General features: G+C 42.9%; 2 protein-coding genes across 8 annotated transcripts in view; one reads left to right on the plus strand and one right to left on the minus strand.

The window, feature by feature from the left end:
* col27a1b (collagen, type XXVII, alpha 1b) overlaps positions 1-16,546 on the minus strand; it is a 67,310-nt gene extending 50,764 nt beyond the window's left edge. For all 4 annotated transcript variants that reach the window (XM_040154104.1, XM_040154106.1, XM_040154103.1 and 1 more), the window contains exons 1-5: positions 15,895-16,546; positions 13,981-14,045; positions 8,516-9,822; positions 5,080-5,133; positions 107-160 (exon numbers count right to left, since the gene is read on the minus strand). In XM_040154104.1, coding sequence (XP_040010038.1) covers positions 107-160; positions 5,080-5,133; positions 8,516-9,822; positions 13,981-14,045; positions 15,895-15,947 — 1,533 coding nt within the window. In that variant the 5' untranslated portion in view covers positions 15,948-16,546. The remainder of the gene's footprint in view (positions 1-106; positions 161-5,079; positions 5,134-8,515; positions 9,823-13,980; positions 14,046-15,894) is intronic.
* The window catches only part of LOC120804635 (kelch-like protein 20), a 44,093-nt gene continuing 42,641 nt past the window's right edge, over positions 16,314-17,765 (plus strand). For all 4 annotated transcript variants that reach the window (XM_040154109.1, XM_040154108.1, XM_040154111.1 and 1 more), the window contains exon 1: positions 16,314-16,581. The gene's annotated coding sequence lies outside the window, so the exon portion shown is untranslated. The remainder of the gene's footprint in view (positions 16,582-17,765) is intronic.

Raw genomic sequence — 17,765 nt, forward strand, 5'->3', positions numbered from 1 at the left:
CAGATAACAGATTATAGGATTCACTTAATGTGGTGCAGAGTAATTTTTTTCCTAAAAACAGAAAAATGCAATATCAGATAACAGTATTGATTAATCGATGCTGTACCTTCACTCCAGGAGGTCCAGGACGACCAGGGTTTCCATGTGGGCCAGGGGGACCCTGAAAATAGAGACACAAATAATGAACGAAGACACGGCGTAAAGGTGATCATCGGGGTCACTGAGCAGGCCTCCATTTAAGCAGCAAAGAGGGGGAGTTAGTGCTATATGTGAGGTATTCACAGATGTATGCAGATATTGTTCCCTTTCCACTGCTTGTGTTATGGGACAGGTCAGCAGTGCCCCGAGGTCCCCCTGTGTTTGTGTGTAGGTGCTCTGTGAGACATACTGTGTCTGATGCCTGCCTTGTCTGTCTGCCCGCTCGTCCAAGTTATGACATATGGATGTGATTTTCCTCATCCCTAGACTTTTCCACTGGTTTCTGGGGTCTCACAAAGTTAACGCTGCTCATCCATCACACCATATTCCTCAATCGCTTTGTGCAACAAACTGGGTATCTGTGATATATAATGTGCTTAGGTGTAATTCATGGAGCTATCTGTGCCAAACGTTTTATCAAAATGGACTATCTCCCGCAAGTCAGGCCAGGTGTAAGATCTACAGGAGCAGAGAATGAGGAGACAAAATCTATTTTATCTGGTTAAAGGGAGTATAAATTACAGCAAGCTGGAAAGAGGGACTGTTTGGAAAAATAAAGCCACAACGTCCTGAGGCATCTAACTCAAGAGTCGTCAGTTTAACTGCACACTTGTGTGGACTGTGGTTGAAATGCTGAGCAGGGATAATCTTCCCCAGCAAACCTGAAAGCACTGAAACATGTTCACATGGCTCGAACAGGAAGCTACTGTATCTTCAGCCCGTTCGTTGAGTTTTTCAGACTTTCCATGGGTTGAGAAGAGAGACCTTTTCCCCCCGAGCTGGAGGTGAAAGCGAGGGATAGGATTACTCTGAGTCAAACAGACGGAGGAGGCCAAGAGGTGTAAGTGTACGGTTGGGTGATCCAGCCAGTCTCTGTTATTTATCTGTGCTCTATTATCAGACTGTGGAGAGGAGTCAAACAGCCCAGGCCCACTCCCCTCCCCTCAAACTGGCCAGACCTCTCCCCTCGCAGGCGCTCACTGGTGGACATATGGAGGCACTTAACAGAAGCTCATCTACAGATTTCCTCCCCCTCTATTCAGAGCATTCCCCCTTTCGCTCACTTGATATTAAAACGTATGGAAGTCATTATCTCCTGATAGAAAGCGAAGTGAGGAGGAGACGTAGAGAAATACGGAGGTAGGGAAAGAATATCATAGATTGCATTCTCACATTACATATGGTGAGGAGACACGATGCTGATGACAAGGTGGGCGGATGTTATCCCAATGGAGATGAGGATAATGGGGAGAATGACTCACTTTGTCAATCTATCTTTGCATGGTTGAGAAGTGGAATAAACATCCTCTTTCCTTCATTACTGAGAAGAGCTCCTGACAAGAAACCTTTTAGATAACCCCAACAAGTAAACACAAACATACACGAGCGCTATTTCAAAGACAGGTCAGCATATACACAGACACACACACACACACACACACATACCCACACCTTAGGCCGCCAGATGAGGGACAGCTGTATGCCAGAGCTGTGACCATGTTTACGATGTGGGCCAATGACTTTTACAGGAATGACACGTGGACTGCTACTGTTTTTATAGGCCATTAACCCAGACGGACCTGCTAACACCTCCTCTGGACTCCACGGGAGGACACACTGTGTCTTTAGCCTGATGATTATTCAAAATAAGTAAGTGCTAATTGCTTCTCTATGATCATTGATCTGGGAGAGAAACAGGTTAGCGAGTGGAGCGACTGGGGTGGCAACAGGCTATCGTTTTTTTCTCCAATCAATTAATTGTCCGGACTGTAAATTGTCAAAAAAACGGTGAAAGATAAAACAGTGCAAAACATAAAATTATTGAAACGCTCCTATTTGAGAAACTGTGACCAGGAAGTGTTTGGGTTTTTTGCCTAATAATCTTTCTTAAATGATTAAGGCATCGCAATTGTTAGGTTAATTGACAAATTGTTTCAGTACAGAAAATTACCTGAAGTGCTTTGGCCTTTTCCTTGGGTTTTTCTGTTGATGGATCAATTTTATGTTTCTGAACAGTAGTGCTCTTTAATTTTACGAATGTATTTAAAAAAAAAAAAAAAAAAAAAACTAGTGTTGCTGTAGCTGGTAATATAAAATGCATGACCGCCGTTGCAGCAGAGGGGATGTGTGGTAGGTGGACCTACCACATACTGAAATATTTTCCATCAACTAGGTACTGGTTAAATGACTGGTGTGTTAAGTACTAATGTTAATGTATTGTAAGTAATACATGGAATTTATAATAACATATAATAACAATTTACATATGCTCACAGTTTTACTGTCAATGCTCAGGAACGAAATCAGGTGTGACGAACTGACTGTTGCTGGTGTCTTTTGTGAACCCCTGCCACTTAACTTCAACTCTCTAAATGTGCTCCCTATTGGCTTAAGTACAAGCAATAGTGGAAAATGTCTGTGTAACCAATAATAATAGAGAAAAACCTAATCAAGCCACGAGAGACTGCTCATTCAGGCCGACACATGTAAATCATTTCAGTATCATCATTTCATTTTACAACATGTATGAATGAGTTCAGTTCTCAGTTCAACCAGTGCCAAAAACACGGCTGAGTCTCCACAGACCCCTTACGTCATGTCATATCATGTCAACCATTCCCCTTTAGCAATTTCACAGAAGCCCAGCGTCACATACTGACTGCACACTGGCAGGTCCGTTTCTCTGCACAAAGCCGTCTTTGATCCACTTTCAAGCCTCCCCGTCAGGGCCGGGTGAACTCCGGCGCTCTGCCGGGCTTATGGCTGGGTCGAGGAACGTAGACGCTCCCACGTGTAAGAGATGCTGCCCGTTGGTAGCAGCGGTGAGACTGTCTGCGCGGTGAGACATGACACCTCGCTGTCAGAGACGTAAAGCCCTAATGGCGCTGTGTCATTCCAACTGCTGTAAAGATTTCGCGATGAGTAAAAGTGCCTACGCCTTCCCCCGGAAAGACCACACATTTTCTGCAATAGCAACAGTTGTTTATTTCACATCGTATCTCCCTGCAACTTTTTTCTATATCTGATTTGAAAGGAGAACGTGAAATGAGATAAGGACATTCAAAAGATTAGAGTTGCTCACAGCAAATCAGACAATGCTGAGGAGAATAAATTCATCACACATTTCCTCAATTTCCTGAGGCCTTTTAAATTCACAAAACAAAAAGACGGCTGGTGTCTTAAACCCATACACACACGCACACACAAACAGACAAAAGATGGATTTGGTACTCTTCAGTGTGTGTGCGCAACCATCAGCCACCGGCACTATTGTGGAACTGCAGTCCTTACCTTTGGCCTTCTTCTTCACTAAATCAAACATGGGAAAACATAAACAACAGAGTTCCATTAATGCTTAAGCCGCATTAATAGGGGAGTTACTGTTCAGTATCTTTTAGGGAAGTACACTATGTTTAAAAAATAAAATCTTCTACTATAGTGAATATCACTTTTATTCCACATGTTTGTACTGGCTTTTCCCTGACCAGACCACATGAACTATCCAGGAAAATTCTGATGGTTCAAGAAAACAATCAGTAAAAATCAGAACTGCAACCTCAGGACCTGTTTTTTTTTTTTTTTTTGCTGCTCTGAGTCAGCGTGGCCTGCAGTTGGGTTCTCAAGAGCTTGATGATGAATGAACTCTATAGAGGTTGGTGCACCACTGGATAGAGCTGCTAAGCCCCAGACAGGGTCTTAAATGCCTTTAATAAGATGAGGACAAAGCTCTCTTTCTTCCTTGTTTAAAGAGATTGGGTTCCCACAGCCCACCCCCCCAGAGGCCCGACCACAGGGTGCAATCTCACGGGCTGTGGCAGGTAGCTCACTCACACACACACACACACACACACACACACGCGTGCTCGCCTTGGTAGCACAAGTGCTCTACAGGAGTGCTTCAGCAAGAGCTCTGCAAGAGAGCAACCAAAATTGTTACCTCTCCGTTTTTTCACTGCCTTGAGTTCTGGCATATTTATTTCAGTTTAGGAGTCGATGTCAGGCCGAGTTCAGCTTCCGCTTCAGTCATTTTCACAAAATGGAGGTGAAGAGGCTGTTAAAAGGGCAGCGACTACGCACACAACCATCGGTAACAGGGCATTAGAAAGAAATAAAAAATAACAAACCGTCACTTGGGACAAATCATCTTCCAATGTTTTCCCTCTTCTTAAATTCCTTCTGAAAACATGAGCTTAAAATAACATCTTTGGTTCCATCAGGAGCTCACAGTAGACTGAGACTGAGCCCAAAATGAGACATGGCACCAGAGGACTGAGTCAAATACGCTAGAAGCATTCACCGAGGTTAACATAGGCCGTATGCCTAATATAAGTAACAGTACTGTTTATGAATTTTACATATATATTATATTTATATATATTCATAAACAGTACTGGTACTGGTATATATAGATATATCTATATATATGCTGAAACATGTTACCTTATTTTTCTCATGTACATCTAATACCTACCGTACGTATTCAATTAATTTTAAATTGGCAACCCACAGCTTTGTAGCTTATGGCTGTTTGCTCTCCAGCTTTACAAATGGACTTTGGCAGCAGAGAAGCACAGCTTGATCAAGCCCAGAGCCAAAGCAAACTAACTTCTGGTTGAATAATGCTCTGTAATCCAAAGATGTCACTGAGTGCTCGATCAAAATGCTCAAAGGTTTTCCATATCCATGCATTTCTAATGGTGGTATCTCAATATGATGCAGGATCTGGCTCGATTAAGGCGTCATTAATATAACGTGTGTTACACGTAGAAGATTTAGGAGGGGTATAGAAAGAAAAAAAACAGGAAAAAAAAACAATCATCGAAAAAAGAGGAACTGTAGGAAGGTCAATGGGAAATTTGTCACTGGTTGGGAGACACTCACCCGCGGGCCCCTCTTCCCTGGCTTCCCTGGCAAACCTGGAAGTCCTTGAAGGCCCTAAAAGGAAAAGATAAAAAATGTCAAGGATAGCGTGAAGCAACTCAATAAATACGAAGAAGGAAATACTCGTTGCTGCTTTTTGTTGTCTCATATCAAGGAAGCCTTCAACAGTCTTGAATAGAAAAGACAACGTTCACAGTAAAGAATAATCAGATAGAAGTCACTCAAGCTAGATATTCAATCAGTAAATACATCCAGAGCTTTTTTGTGAAGAAGTCAAGTTAGTTCAAAGTTGCAAAGCACTTGGTCAGTGAGATGCTGGCAGGCATGAGAATGTCTTGTTAGAGGCCAGAGCAGCCCTGTCCTTCTGTAGCCAATATTATCTCAGTACAAAACCACTACAGTGCACAGACTGGGAGTCTGATTCATTGTACTGGCAACGAGGTCGGCACTGATTCCAGCCACAGCCAATCACATTAATTATGGGCATCGGCCAGCTTTAAAACAATTTCATACATGGATTAGCAAAGCTCTCAAAGGTCAAATCTAATGAGGGGTCAATCTGAGAAACCTGAGTTTGCTCGAGATTTTAGGATTGTTACTTATTTTCCCATGGCTCTTAAAGTTTGAAAAGAGAGGGAAAAGGAAAATGGGCCTAAAAATAACCTGAGGCAGTCCATCTGAAATTGGGCTAATGTATTAACGTAAGATGTACAGAGCACTTTTGTCTGACCTGGACAGGATCAATATTATACTCTTCCAGCCAACCTACACTTGGATAAGCCGAAGGGCTTTCGGCCACCTCAAGACTCTTTAGACTGCAACCATCAGGCTGTCCACACATGATAGGCAGTTTGAGCTGCAGTCACTGCCGGGGTGGGCGCCAAGACAGTGCTAGATCTCACCTTTAAAGAATATATACAGTTTATAAACGATCACTATTCATGACTTAAAGCTCTGGCTTCAAGTCATAATTTGACTTGAGATTGTTTTGACACAAATAACTATTCAGGTGGAATAAAAGCAAACACACTTATTTTCAAATTTGTCTGCTTATTTTACCCCTTTACTCTGCGTCTTTCCTGGTCAGCGACAAAAAAGATTAGAGATCAAAGTAATTCAAAGTCAATCCCGGCGGTGCACAACTTTCAAGGTAGCACTTGTGAGAGGTTCAGAACATCAAAAGTATAAAAGGGCGCAAAAGGATGCACCAATCCAGCTTTTCCGCTCACAATACCCACTGCAATAACTTCACGTCAGGATATTTGCCAAGACGGAGCACCTAACTAACACAGGTACTCTTTCAGCCAAACTAAAAGCCTGTATACCTCACTGCTTGAGTTATTGGAATCATTGTTTTGTAAGGTAACATGAGGACCGGGATTGCTGTGGCACTAAAAAGCAGAGTTAAGGCTAGCCAAGACTGAATGAAAGTAACTGAAACACTGAATTTTGCAATTATATTGGAATTGTATGTTTTATTAATTCTTCAGTTTTATTAAAATGTTTATCTGATACCTGTGGATACTGAATTAGCTTCCAACAGTCTCTAGTCCGCGACTGGAGACCTTCATTGGTTATCTAGTCATCAGTTTTGATCCTCCGTCTTCAGAGTTCATCATCACGTGTGTTATCACTTATCACTGTCTTTAAAAAAGTTGCAGTAAACTCTGTCGTATTTACTTTTAAGGACATTCCTGTTATTGTGAGGAGTTTAAACGTCTGCCCTCTTAAAAAGTCCATGACCCGCTAAGGTCAACCCGAAACCCAGTAGAAGGGGATCACAAACTCAACAAAGTGAAGTGACTCAAAAGACAATGTGGGTAATTTAATTTTAGATCCTGTACCTTACTCCACAATCTGTTCAGACTAAAATATAAGCAACCGATACAATGGTGAAACTCCTCAGGAAGGTAACCTTTTACCACACACTAGGGATTGACTGGTATTGGTTACATCTCTCTCTCATAAAAATGTTCTAAGAGGCTTCAGGGCGTGCAGAGCTGGGGTTTTCCTCACTGCCAAATCATGAAAGCTTTACTTAAAACATTATTTTTGGCCAAACCTGATCTAATACAAGACAGAGAAGTCATTTTTAATAATGGAAAATGCGTTTAGTGTTCAACAGAGGAACGGCACCTAACAAGACCACGTGGTCCGCATGCATTTTCAGCGTCTACAGAGAACATGGTCTAATAAATGTCAAGATAAAATACTCCGACTATGTTAATCACTAACGCTATGTTCTGAACTTAGAAAGGTCAGTCTTACTCTGCAGTCTTAAGATGATCTAATAAAAATTAGTTTTAGTAGCTTTTCAATTCTAGCATTTTGCCACTGACACTGGTCATGTGATGAGCTCAATTGTTTAGTAGATTTCTTTTTCATGTTTGTTTGTTCTTCTTTCTTTTTTTACGGACATGCTAAACCTCAGACCTACCATCAGAACCATGCATTTTAAAATGCAGTATCCCATGTCACGAGTCCGACACATGCTTAACACTCATTTGTGTTATAATTACAGTCAAATATTTTTAATGAATTATGCACTTCTTCACAAAACAAATCTGCACTTGAAAGAAAACAAATACAACTCTCCATTTCCTACAATTCCTGCACACCATGCCAACATTCCTAACAAGAAAGTCTGTGTTGCTTAAAATAGGAAAGATAATACAGCTCTCAATAATGGGAATGAGCCACTGCCTTTCTATTTTATGATCTTTATATTCTTACTCTCAACGGTTAATTATGTGCTCTATCCTTTTTACATTTGACCCTACTTTAAAAGTATCCATTCTCTGAGCAGTCACACTCCCTCTCAGAGGAATCTAACGCCTCACCGCCAGCCCCTGCACTCAGACAAACACTAACTGGCACAGGCCAGCTACGAACCTCACTATTTCTACCGTTGCTGCTAAAAAGGAAATCACACATTAAATCGGCACCAATTATACATGGATAGAAAATCTATAACACCACATACAAGCATTTGAAGCAGGTCAGAAAACAAACTGAGGATAGGGAATGAAGCAGTTCAAAAAACCAAACAAACCAAGAGACACGTCAGCATCCCCATCAGTTCCGAACATCAAAGAAAGGCAAACCAACCTTTAAAAAACAAGCTGTCAAACTTGTATACCATTGTTTTCCAAAGATGTATTAGGAATTTGACCCAAAGCATGAAAAAAAAAAAAGACAGTCAATGATTTAAACATGCATCTGTTGGAATCCAATTGCTCTATTCATAAGTCATTCATTCATAAATAAACACTAAAACACTGTACTGTAACCCAATCATAAGATAAACAAATATTCCCACTGTGCATACACAAAGATGCACTCATTGTGGCTCAAAGGTGTAATAAACGTTCTTTTATTCATGCATCGTTTTCAGGAGCAGGTTTGTGTTGTTTTTGTTTCGAGATCACACACTCACCGGCGGTCCTGGTTCTCCCTTTAGTCCAGGTGGTCCAGCCAGCAGTGAGAAGTGGGTCGCTTCCATGTCAAATGTTTGGAAGCCATCTGTTGCAGCTGGAGTGACTGGAATAAGCGAGGTGGGTTTGACCTGCACACTGGTCACTTTTGGCTCAGGTTTCTTTGGAACTACTGTGCTCAACCGCTTTTTACGGGGAAGGTAGGCGACTGAAGGAGGCCCCTGTGTGGAAGCAGCTGTGGTTTGGAGGTTTGGCTTCATCTCTGATGGTCTAGTTGAAGCAGGTAAATCCATACTATTCCCAGAATGTTTCAGGGCATTAGTATCTCCTTGCTTTGTGTTCTTTCCGGCATGTAAAGTTGGGTTTGGTGTTGTCCCGCTGATCCTAAGAGATGTAGTAACTGTTTGGGTTGGAAATTTAAACGGGTTTTCCAACCCTGGATGAACCGGTGGAGAAACAGACACAGCACCAAGTTTTGGAACGCTCCGAATCTGATGCACAGATGTTTTGTCCTGGATCATCAAGCGGTCAGTTGGAACATGAATTGTAGTCCTGGTGTTTTCCTCAATCAAGGCCAGAGTGGGTCTCTTGCCCTTTTTGGAAAGCTCCGTCAATGACAGTGGAGTAACATGAGTGAGAGTAATGTTTGGGTCTGTGGAAAGTAGAGGTAGCAGGGGTGGAAAAACAGGCCGATAGGTGTCGGCTTCTCTGCAATGTTTCTTAATGTAATCACAATAGTTATGAGCTGCCTTAGCAGAGGGATAAATGTCAAACTGACAGATGGCACCTTCAAACGGCACCGAGTTGTGGTTCATTTTGCCCAGCAGGAAAGAGCCCTCTGGATCCAGGGCCTCCTCTTTTTTAGAATGCAAATCTCTATGTACGCTTTTCTTTCCACAAGAAGTGTGTAAGAACACCTGATGGCCTTGGACATCCAAGGCCAGACTATGCCACTGGCCGTCGTGGACATCATAGTCAAAACTCACAGAGCTCCTCTGCCCCACGTGCACCAGGACCTTCCCCGGAACAAACTGCACTGCGAGCTGCACTTTCCTTTTCTTAGACAGAACTGAGAAAAGAAAAGCACTGTTGACGCGATGAACAGACAAGCTGAGGATCAGGGAGAGATTGGTGGAGCTGTAGTTAGCAGGGATAACGGTGCGCAGAGGCACCTGGACACGTGCCCTCGGGGTGAGGATAATTCCAGACTTGAAGGGGATGATTCCATTAGGGATGGTCCGCGCGCCTGGAGATGATGACCCGACTGCCCTTCGCCCAGAAAGCCCAAGCTGCTGCAGAACATCCACATCTTCGGAAAAACAAATGAGAGTGATGTCAGTGACTCTTAAGCTCAATAGACCTTAAGCATCTAGAGATACCAAACAAGAACTAATTTTTTTTTTAATATCATGATATCATGATTTCTAAGCTTAGATAAAATTATACAACGTATACATGTCTTTCTTTAATCTAAATCCTCTGATAGTAATAACTTTAGTATAAACTGGTCTTACGGAGGGGCATAAAATGAAAACTATTACAATATATCAATGTCAAAATTAAAAAAAGAACAAGAAAAGGTTAATTTTATTAAACATTATATAACTTTATATGTGCACTTAATAAGCTATTTAAAAGAAGATACCATATTCATTTGTGTAAGACACCAATTAACAACCTCCCACTCAAAGAGCACTGATCTGCATCAAAGTATAAACCATATTGCAGGAGTATAAGTGATACTTAAATATGTTGTGGAGCCAAGCAGGGGCTTCACAAGTTTAAGACTGATGAAAATGCTGCAGCAAAGACAATTTGAAATTGGATGCATAAAATTTCAAATAGAGCCACACATCACCAGCCACTTCTGGAGATTGCAGCCAATTACATAATCATTACATCAGTCTTAATTAGAACAATCTCGGGAAAAGGAGACAGAAGCGGGGTCCCTGGAGAAGACAGTGGTGGGGTGTTACGAGGTAAATAAGTGCAGAGACAGAGAAGGTAATCTGGTAATGTCTGTTGATTATAGATGATCGCTCTGACAGGGCCCAAGCTCATGGAAACATACTGCAGTGTTTTCTGCAGGTTTTAATTGCTGCTTGCATCTCATGGGAGGAAAATCCGGCTAATATTTCACACTACAGTGTTGTGTGTACTGTCTACCGCGCCTAACTGGATCCACACCTTCGTTGAGCTGCATTTAATCAACATTTCACTGTAGCAAAACATCCTATATTTCTCGAGTATTCTTTTCAATAAACGCATACTCTTGAGCAACTGTTGACCACTAGTCACAGCGCCCACTGAGAAAGGAAAACATTAAAAAAAAATTATTATTCTCTAAATCACCTCATAAGTCCAGAAAGTGGTGTACTCAGTGACCTCCAAACCCAATCTGGTGATCTCAAACCGAGACCCACTGAAACAACAGCACCGCAGTTATTTAAATCTACATATTACTTTCACAAGCATAACATTCAGTGCTTTCAGAAAGTCAAATCTGGTTTTGGTTCCAACATCAAAACAGATTCGAAATGCTCCCATTATCTTACTATTGTCTATTGTTAGGCACTAGTGCAAGTCATCAGTAATGTCAAACAAAGGCTTTCTGTTTAGTTTAGCAAGGCTGAAAAATAAAAGAATTGATCATCCCCAAGCCAATCTATCCTGAATACAGTACGTTAGTCCTCTCAGCACGTGCAAAGGAGAAACTAAAAGCTTATATATGGATCTCAAAGATCCATCCTTTTCCAGACTAAGACCAAAAAAAATAAAAATCTGGGCAATGAATGCTGAATGATGAATTATTGCTCGGCAGAGGAGACAAGTATACTACACATGTTAGAAGGGAGACCCTGCTCAGTGTGTGCAGGCAGTAGGTCAGTTCAATAACAAGGATAAGATAAATAAAACTGAAACTGAAACAAGAAAAGAAGACTTTCCTCAGTTAAATAGCCCATACAGCACCGATTCGAAGTGTTAAAATTGTATGAGGAGAGCAAAACTGTTCTTTTACTTTGTGATCTACTTTCAAGGCTTTCGCTGCATACCTAAATCTAAGCGGATAGGCACGCCGCCTGGGGCTTTTTGTGACCTCCTGATGAGCTGGGGGAAAAAAAAAAAAAAACAAAGACAACAAAAAAAACTGAACACCGAGTATAAAACATCCTGGAGACAAAGCAACGCTGAAGACCAGGTGTAGCAAACAACACAACTTTTTCTCAGACAGCTGACACGTGCGCAGACAAATGCATTTCCGAGATTAGTATGCGGCTGATGCGCACTCAAGATTTCCTTCAGCTGCTTCACACTAAAGGTCCTCTAGTGCAGACAAAGAATGGAAATAGACTTTAACACTTAATTTGTTCATTCAAGAAAAGCACTACCCTTAAGTAACACAACGGATTCTTAACATTTAACACAACTTAAGATGGTGAATGGACTTCACTGATATAGTGCTTTTCTAGTCTTACTGAAGACTCAAAGTGCTTTACACTACAAACTAGATTCTTTCCCCATTCCACATTAAAATGGATGATTTTTTTCTTAAAAAATCATAATTCCTTACACCAAGGAGTGCATTACCGAGGTATTTCTTTACCTTATTATATATGAATTATTTACTATCATCATTATTATTCACTATTCATTATTAATCCTCCTAGAGGTGAAGGGTCAACCAGTAACCCCAGGGCTGCTGGTTTGATACCCATCGCTGACAGGTGAGCCATCATCTGGAAGATAGTTGGTATTACATCTACAGTGACACATTGAGCCCCCAAACCTGCTCCAGGGATGCTGCACAGGGGCTGACCTTGATCTGGCCCTGAGCCCTCCGAGGAAAGTGTGCAGGCTGCCGTGTGTAACCACCGCAACTGTGCAAAAAGACTACATTTCCAGGCCTGTGCACCCTGACAATTAGGTTTCCTCCTGATGTCTGAGATGAAAACGTAAAAGTGGCAACCCGTGCGACAGACCTCTGATGTCTGCTTAGGAAAGGCTGCAGTACACCAATCCTGGAGTGGGTCTTTAATACACTGGGGTACAGCCGGCACCATGCAAACAAACAATACATTAGACAGTGACTGTGCACAGTCATTTTCCAAATGCAAGGCTTCCACTGCAAGCCGTCTCTTCGTGACTGACTAGACTAGACTAGACAACATAGACATTATCTTTCAAATGATCCGAACAAAGTCTGCAGGTTTTTACAGTATACCGGCAGTACTGTTTTTCCGGTGCGGCCTGCACAAATGTACAGTCTCATTAAGATCTGAGAGTTTGCAAATGAACGCGTCCTTACGTATAAAAATCCAGGTCTCTAAACACTCAGCCGTCACCGTGGGAGGAAAATATCAACTCAAGAAGGCAGAGCCGCCGAGTAATTGCCAAAAGCAGCTATTATTGCGTGCAGTGGTATATATTATCAAAAAGGCATCTAGGAACTGGGAAGGGCTCTGATTGAGTAAGATCCGGCAGATTTTGATCGACAGCTAAATCAGACAACGTGCTCATAAGGGCCTTTAAGTTGTGTAACGGAAAGCTGACTGCAGCAGACATCAGGGCCCAGCTGAGCGCGAGTCAACGTAAGAAAGAATGCACTTTCATGTGAGCAGGGAAGACATCAGGGAAGCAGGGCTGATGGGGTCACCTAACACCTTGGAAACCTTTATTGAGACATTAGACAAGGGCATGAGGGTTCGCGTAGGAGTAGAGACGTAAGAACTAAACTGCTGCGGATTGGAAAAGGTTTGTAGGTTTACCCGGTCGTGTCCAGATAAATTTACACCCTTTCCAACAAAATAAATGTCTGAAACACTTGTGAATACCCATATTATAAAAGAGACCTATTCTTTTTTACATTTTTAGGTATATACAGTGAGTGCAGTGCTTTAGATGTCAGGTTTGCAAATCGTCTCTATTGACAATAGGTAGCAAAAGGAGGAGGTGATGCTCTAATTCCACCATCCTCAAACTGCTGAGAAAACAATGCCGTGAATAGGAAGCGATATTCTGGAGGGCATCTGCAGTTTCCTACAAAGAGTAAATTATTGAATCAGAGATTTTTGGCCTCGACAGATCAAACAGAGGTAGAGCTGACCAAGCCGGGGGAAATGTAGATGCCAGTCATAGATAATCCCCGGATAACTTGGGCAAACATGCGCAACAAGTGGCCCGTGTTGAGGTAACGTACTTATTTGGCCTTTCCTCACTCATTACAACTCATTCTACTGCTGCTCAGCTGCAAATACTCACAATATTACCTAGTTCGGGACCTGGATATTCTCACAGTGGTGCAGTGCATAGGAGACACCTGAAAGTGTCACTGTAACCTCCCATAAACCTAAATTTGGATTTTCCTCTTCCCCACACCGTAACGCTACCAGCGTAGCACACTGCTTGCATCAGTAAAGTTCTCATAAAAACAACAACACACACCCACCCGAGTCCTAAACCTACTTACCTTGTGCGTGTGCGAGCCTTAGAGAGCAGGTGCAAGAGAGTATAGTCCAAAGAATCAGAACTCTCCTAAAGAGAAAGAAAAACAGTTTGGAAAAATTAGGGCTGGCAGTCATGTGATTAATCAAGCAATTGCGTCATCTCCTAATTAATCCCTGACTCATCTAATTACGAGTCGCAATATTGAGTCAGAAGATGCAGAGCAAAGCACAGGCCTAAGTCGTAACATGTACGGATGAAACTCGCACTAAAACTCTTAACACTGAATTTGAACACTGAACTTCCACCTACCGCAGCGATCAGACCACCTACCGCAGCCCTGCTCCGTTCAAACTGTCTAACATCTGTTTCACAACGCCAAAGCTGTGTCTTATCTCGCTGCCTGGCTACTCCTCGTCAGGGTTAGGTGAGCGCCCCCGCCGGACCACCTCTGACAACCCCACGCCACACGGCATCCCTTTAAAAACCTAGCATTCCACGTGGAAGATACAGACAATTGTAACCGGCCTCAGAGATCAGTGTTACATTTTATTTCTAACGTCTGAACCTTTCAGTAACTGAGACAAAACCCCCCTTGATTTTAGCTCGTTCTGTGCACTTTTTGACTGCCGGTCTCAAAAGGATTTGATGGAATCTAAAAAGGTGCGGGATTTTTCTCAGTCCACAAAAGACCTTGTAATCCTAGGGTCAGAATTAGATCAAATCCTTTTTCACATGACAGCAGTGACATGTATCACCCCACGTCAGGCGATGCACAGCAAGATTTTCCACCACTGATTTCTCAGTGGCATTTAGGTCTCAGGACACGTGGGTGTTGGAGCTGGTGTGGCTCTAAAGGGGTTATGTTATCTCTGAGGAGTGTGAACTTGGATTATGACAAAGATAATGGCGGGCTTTGCACTCCGGGAGCCACGGTTTTCGTTGCAGGCGGTACATAAAACGTGACGCATGTCGAGCCGGCGGTGTTTGAAGTGGCACAGGCTCAGTGACGAGGGCCACAATGGAAGCAGTTGGAGGAAATCTTCTGCATTTGTGGTTTTCCCAGAGAGCCACAGAAAACCATTGGTCAACCACTGGCGCACTGACTGCCAGTTGAAGCTCTTAAAAGTTTGCCTCCCTCCTCTTTTTTTGTCCCACTGCTTTTACACTATACTGACATTAGCAGCAGAAACAAAAAACAAAAAAAGGAAGGGGGCGTGCAGTTGGTTACCAAGTCTCTCATATGTCCCGCAGGGTTATGTGATGCAACCTTTTTTTAACTTTTATTTCCCCCTCCCACCGGTACAGCCGACCAACCGGCTGAGTGAGATGCACGACAGGGAGGAGGGCAAGGGAGGAGGAGGAGGAGGAGAAGGAGAAGACTTTCTCCTCCTCTCATGCGTCTCCCTCAAATCAGTCCCAGACCGTCTGGCAGCTCAGTCCCATACAAGCCGCAAAGACACGACCTCGAGAACAGTACGGCAGACCACACTGGCTCCCACTGAACCGTGTCAAGCAGAGAAAATGCTTTCCATTTGCTAATCTGCAGCCTTTTAAACTATACCACCTCTTTCAATTTATTACAACCCCCCCCCCCCAAAAAAAAAAGTATTAACTCTGACATTTGCTGTAATTTCTCGGGGTAACTGTCAACAAACCCGGCATCAAGTTTGTTTGTGTCCCCCCCCCCACCCCAATCTTTTCTGTTTTCCCTGACTTAACTTTGGAAAATATTACAACTTGCACCAACGCTACTAGCAACCAAACACGAACATGTTCGTCAAGCGGACGCGGCACACTTATCTGGACGCAGGTGATGTTCACGAGCACGCGAGTGACTTCCTCTTGAACCTGATAACCCATTAAAAAAAAAAAAAAAAAAAAAAGTTTAAAGACAAGAGCTACTTGGTTTTGACTTTAAAAAGATGGATCGACTCACCCCCCGACTCCAGTGGTTTTGAGTTTGGAGTACGGGGCATTGTCCGGCTCCATAGCGGTTACTTCATTCTTCCTTGGGAGTTTTTACTACAGTCCAGACGAGGCAGATCCACTTTTTCCATTCCAGGTGTTCCCGAAGGGGGCCGCGCGAGAAGTGAACGCGCCAGGGGGGGAAAAAACAAAACAAAACAAAAACAAAAGCAACGAAATCGAAAAATTGTGCGATTAACCGGCAGTGAAACGGCGGCTCTCTGTCATCGTCCTGTCCCTTTTTTTTTATCCCCGTGGTCTCCTTCCAGAAGATGACAGCAAATTTAAAAAAGACGCTCCGGAGAGCTCCACCTGTGCGCTTCCTATGGGGGTGTTTTTTCCGTCTTCCTTTCGCGCGTTTTGCAAAAGTACAATGGGAGTCAAGTCAAGTCGAATCAAGCGTCCCCGGGAAAACAGTCGCAGGACAAGATGACTGCGGCCGCCGCTGCTGCGTGTGTGTGATGCGCGTGTGGCTGTGTGTGTGTGAGTGTGTGTGTGCGTGTGTGTATGTGTGTGTCGACTTCCCAAAATGAAAGTTTATTGTGGACCGAGGGAAATCTTGAGAACCGGGGAGGGGGAACACCTCCCTCTGTCGCCCTCAGCTGACATCGAGGGAAACAAAACTGGAGCTCCGACCGCACAGTTCCTTCAGCCGAAGGTGTGTCTTTCTTTTTTTTTTTTTTTTTAACAAAGCAGGTTTCTCTCAGACTGGGCGTGTGTGTCAGTGGCAGAGGTGCCGCAGGTTTCGTGTGCGGTTGGAGATCCGTGTGCCGCTCACGAGCTGCTCGTTGCAGCTGGAGCGTTTTCAGGGCCACGCACAAGATTTTAGAAATACAGAGGCCAGGAGTCCGGGCCCCCTTAGCCCCCCCCCAACAGACACCAAAAAACCCTCTGTAAAATCTGGTTATTCTGAAAGAGTCTCACATTTACGTTACATTCGTTACAGATTAAATTACAACTTTTCACGGAAGAAAGTTTGAGTGAGAAAAGCAAAGGTGTAAACAATGAAATTTATGTTTCAGGGTCCTGGTATTGTTCACGCTGGCTCATTGTCAAACTGTCACAGCTCCGTGGGACTCTAAAAAAAGAACGGTAAAACCTGTGCTTGACGAGTCAAAATGTCTGCCGTGAAAAAAGGTCTACGTTTGGTTGTTTTTTTCTGGGCTTCGAAGTTTAAAACACGTTGCAAAACTCTTCTCCAGTTCACTCTTCTTTGTTCACCAATCTTTAGCGGAAAACATTTGGGGACTACACCGTGGCGTGCTGGAGTATAGTTACTTGACGTGTTAAGTCTGTTGCGCTTGCACTGAAACTCAAACTGTTCTGCACCTCGCTGTGTGTGCGTGCGTGTGTTCTCCAGGTTAGAAATGACTATTGGCCCAAAAATAATTCCAATCCAAAAATTCTGAACGTTAAAAAAAAGTTTCAAAAACTGTTTTCTTTTAAATGATTCCTAAATTCTGGTTATTTAATAACTGTGACCGAGATACCTATGTACTTGGTCACAGTAACGCTGAAGCGTTTACAGCAAAGTTTATTCATGTGCCCTGCCCCTGCGGAGGGGAAAAAAAAAAAAAAATGAAATAAATAAACTTACAAAGTTGAAAAAGAAGTTAGAGGAGCTCAACAGTTCATTCATGACTTTGGAAACAGCAGTTAACAAAACAATCTCAACTGAACGCCATCTACAGATGTGAGTTTTGCTCAGTTGTCACTGCCAGGTCAAAAATGAACTGTTAAACTCCGCATGGACAAGAAATCCAAGAAGTGCTAAAAATCTTTTCAGAGTTTGAATTTCTACAGCACCTCAGCAAAATCTAGCTGCTGATGAAGACTGTGCGA

The sequence above is a fragment of the Xiphias gladius genome, chromosome 19 (genome assembly GCF_016859285.1).
Source record: "Xiphias gladius isolate SHS-SW01 ecotype Sanya breed wild chromosome 19, ASM1685928v1, whole genome shotgun sequence".
NCBI classification, from domain to species: domain Eukaryota; kingdom Metazoa; phylum Chordata; class Actinopteri; order Istiophoriformes; family Xiphiidae; genus Xiphias; species Xiphias gladius.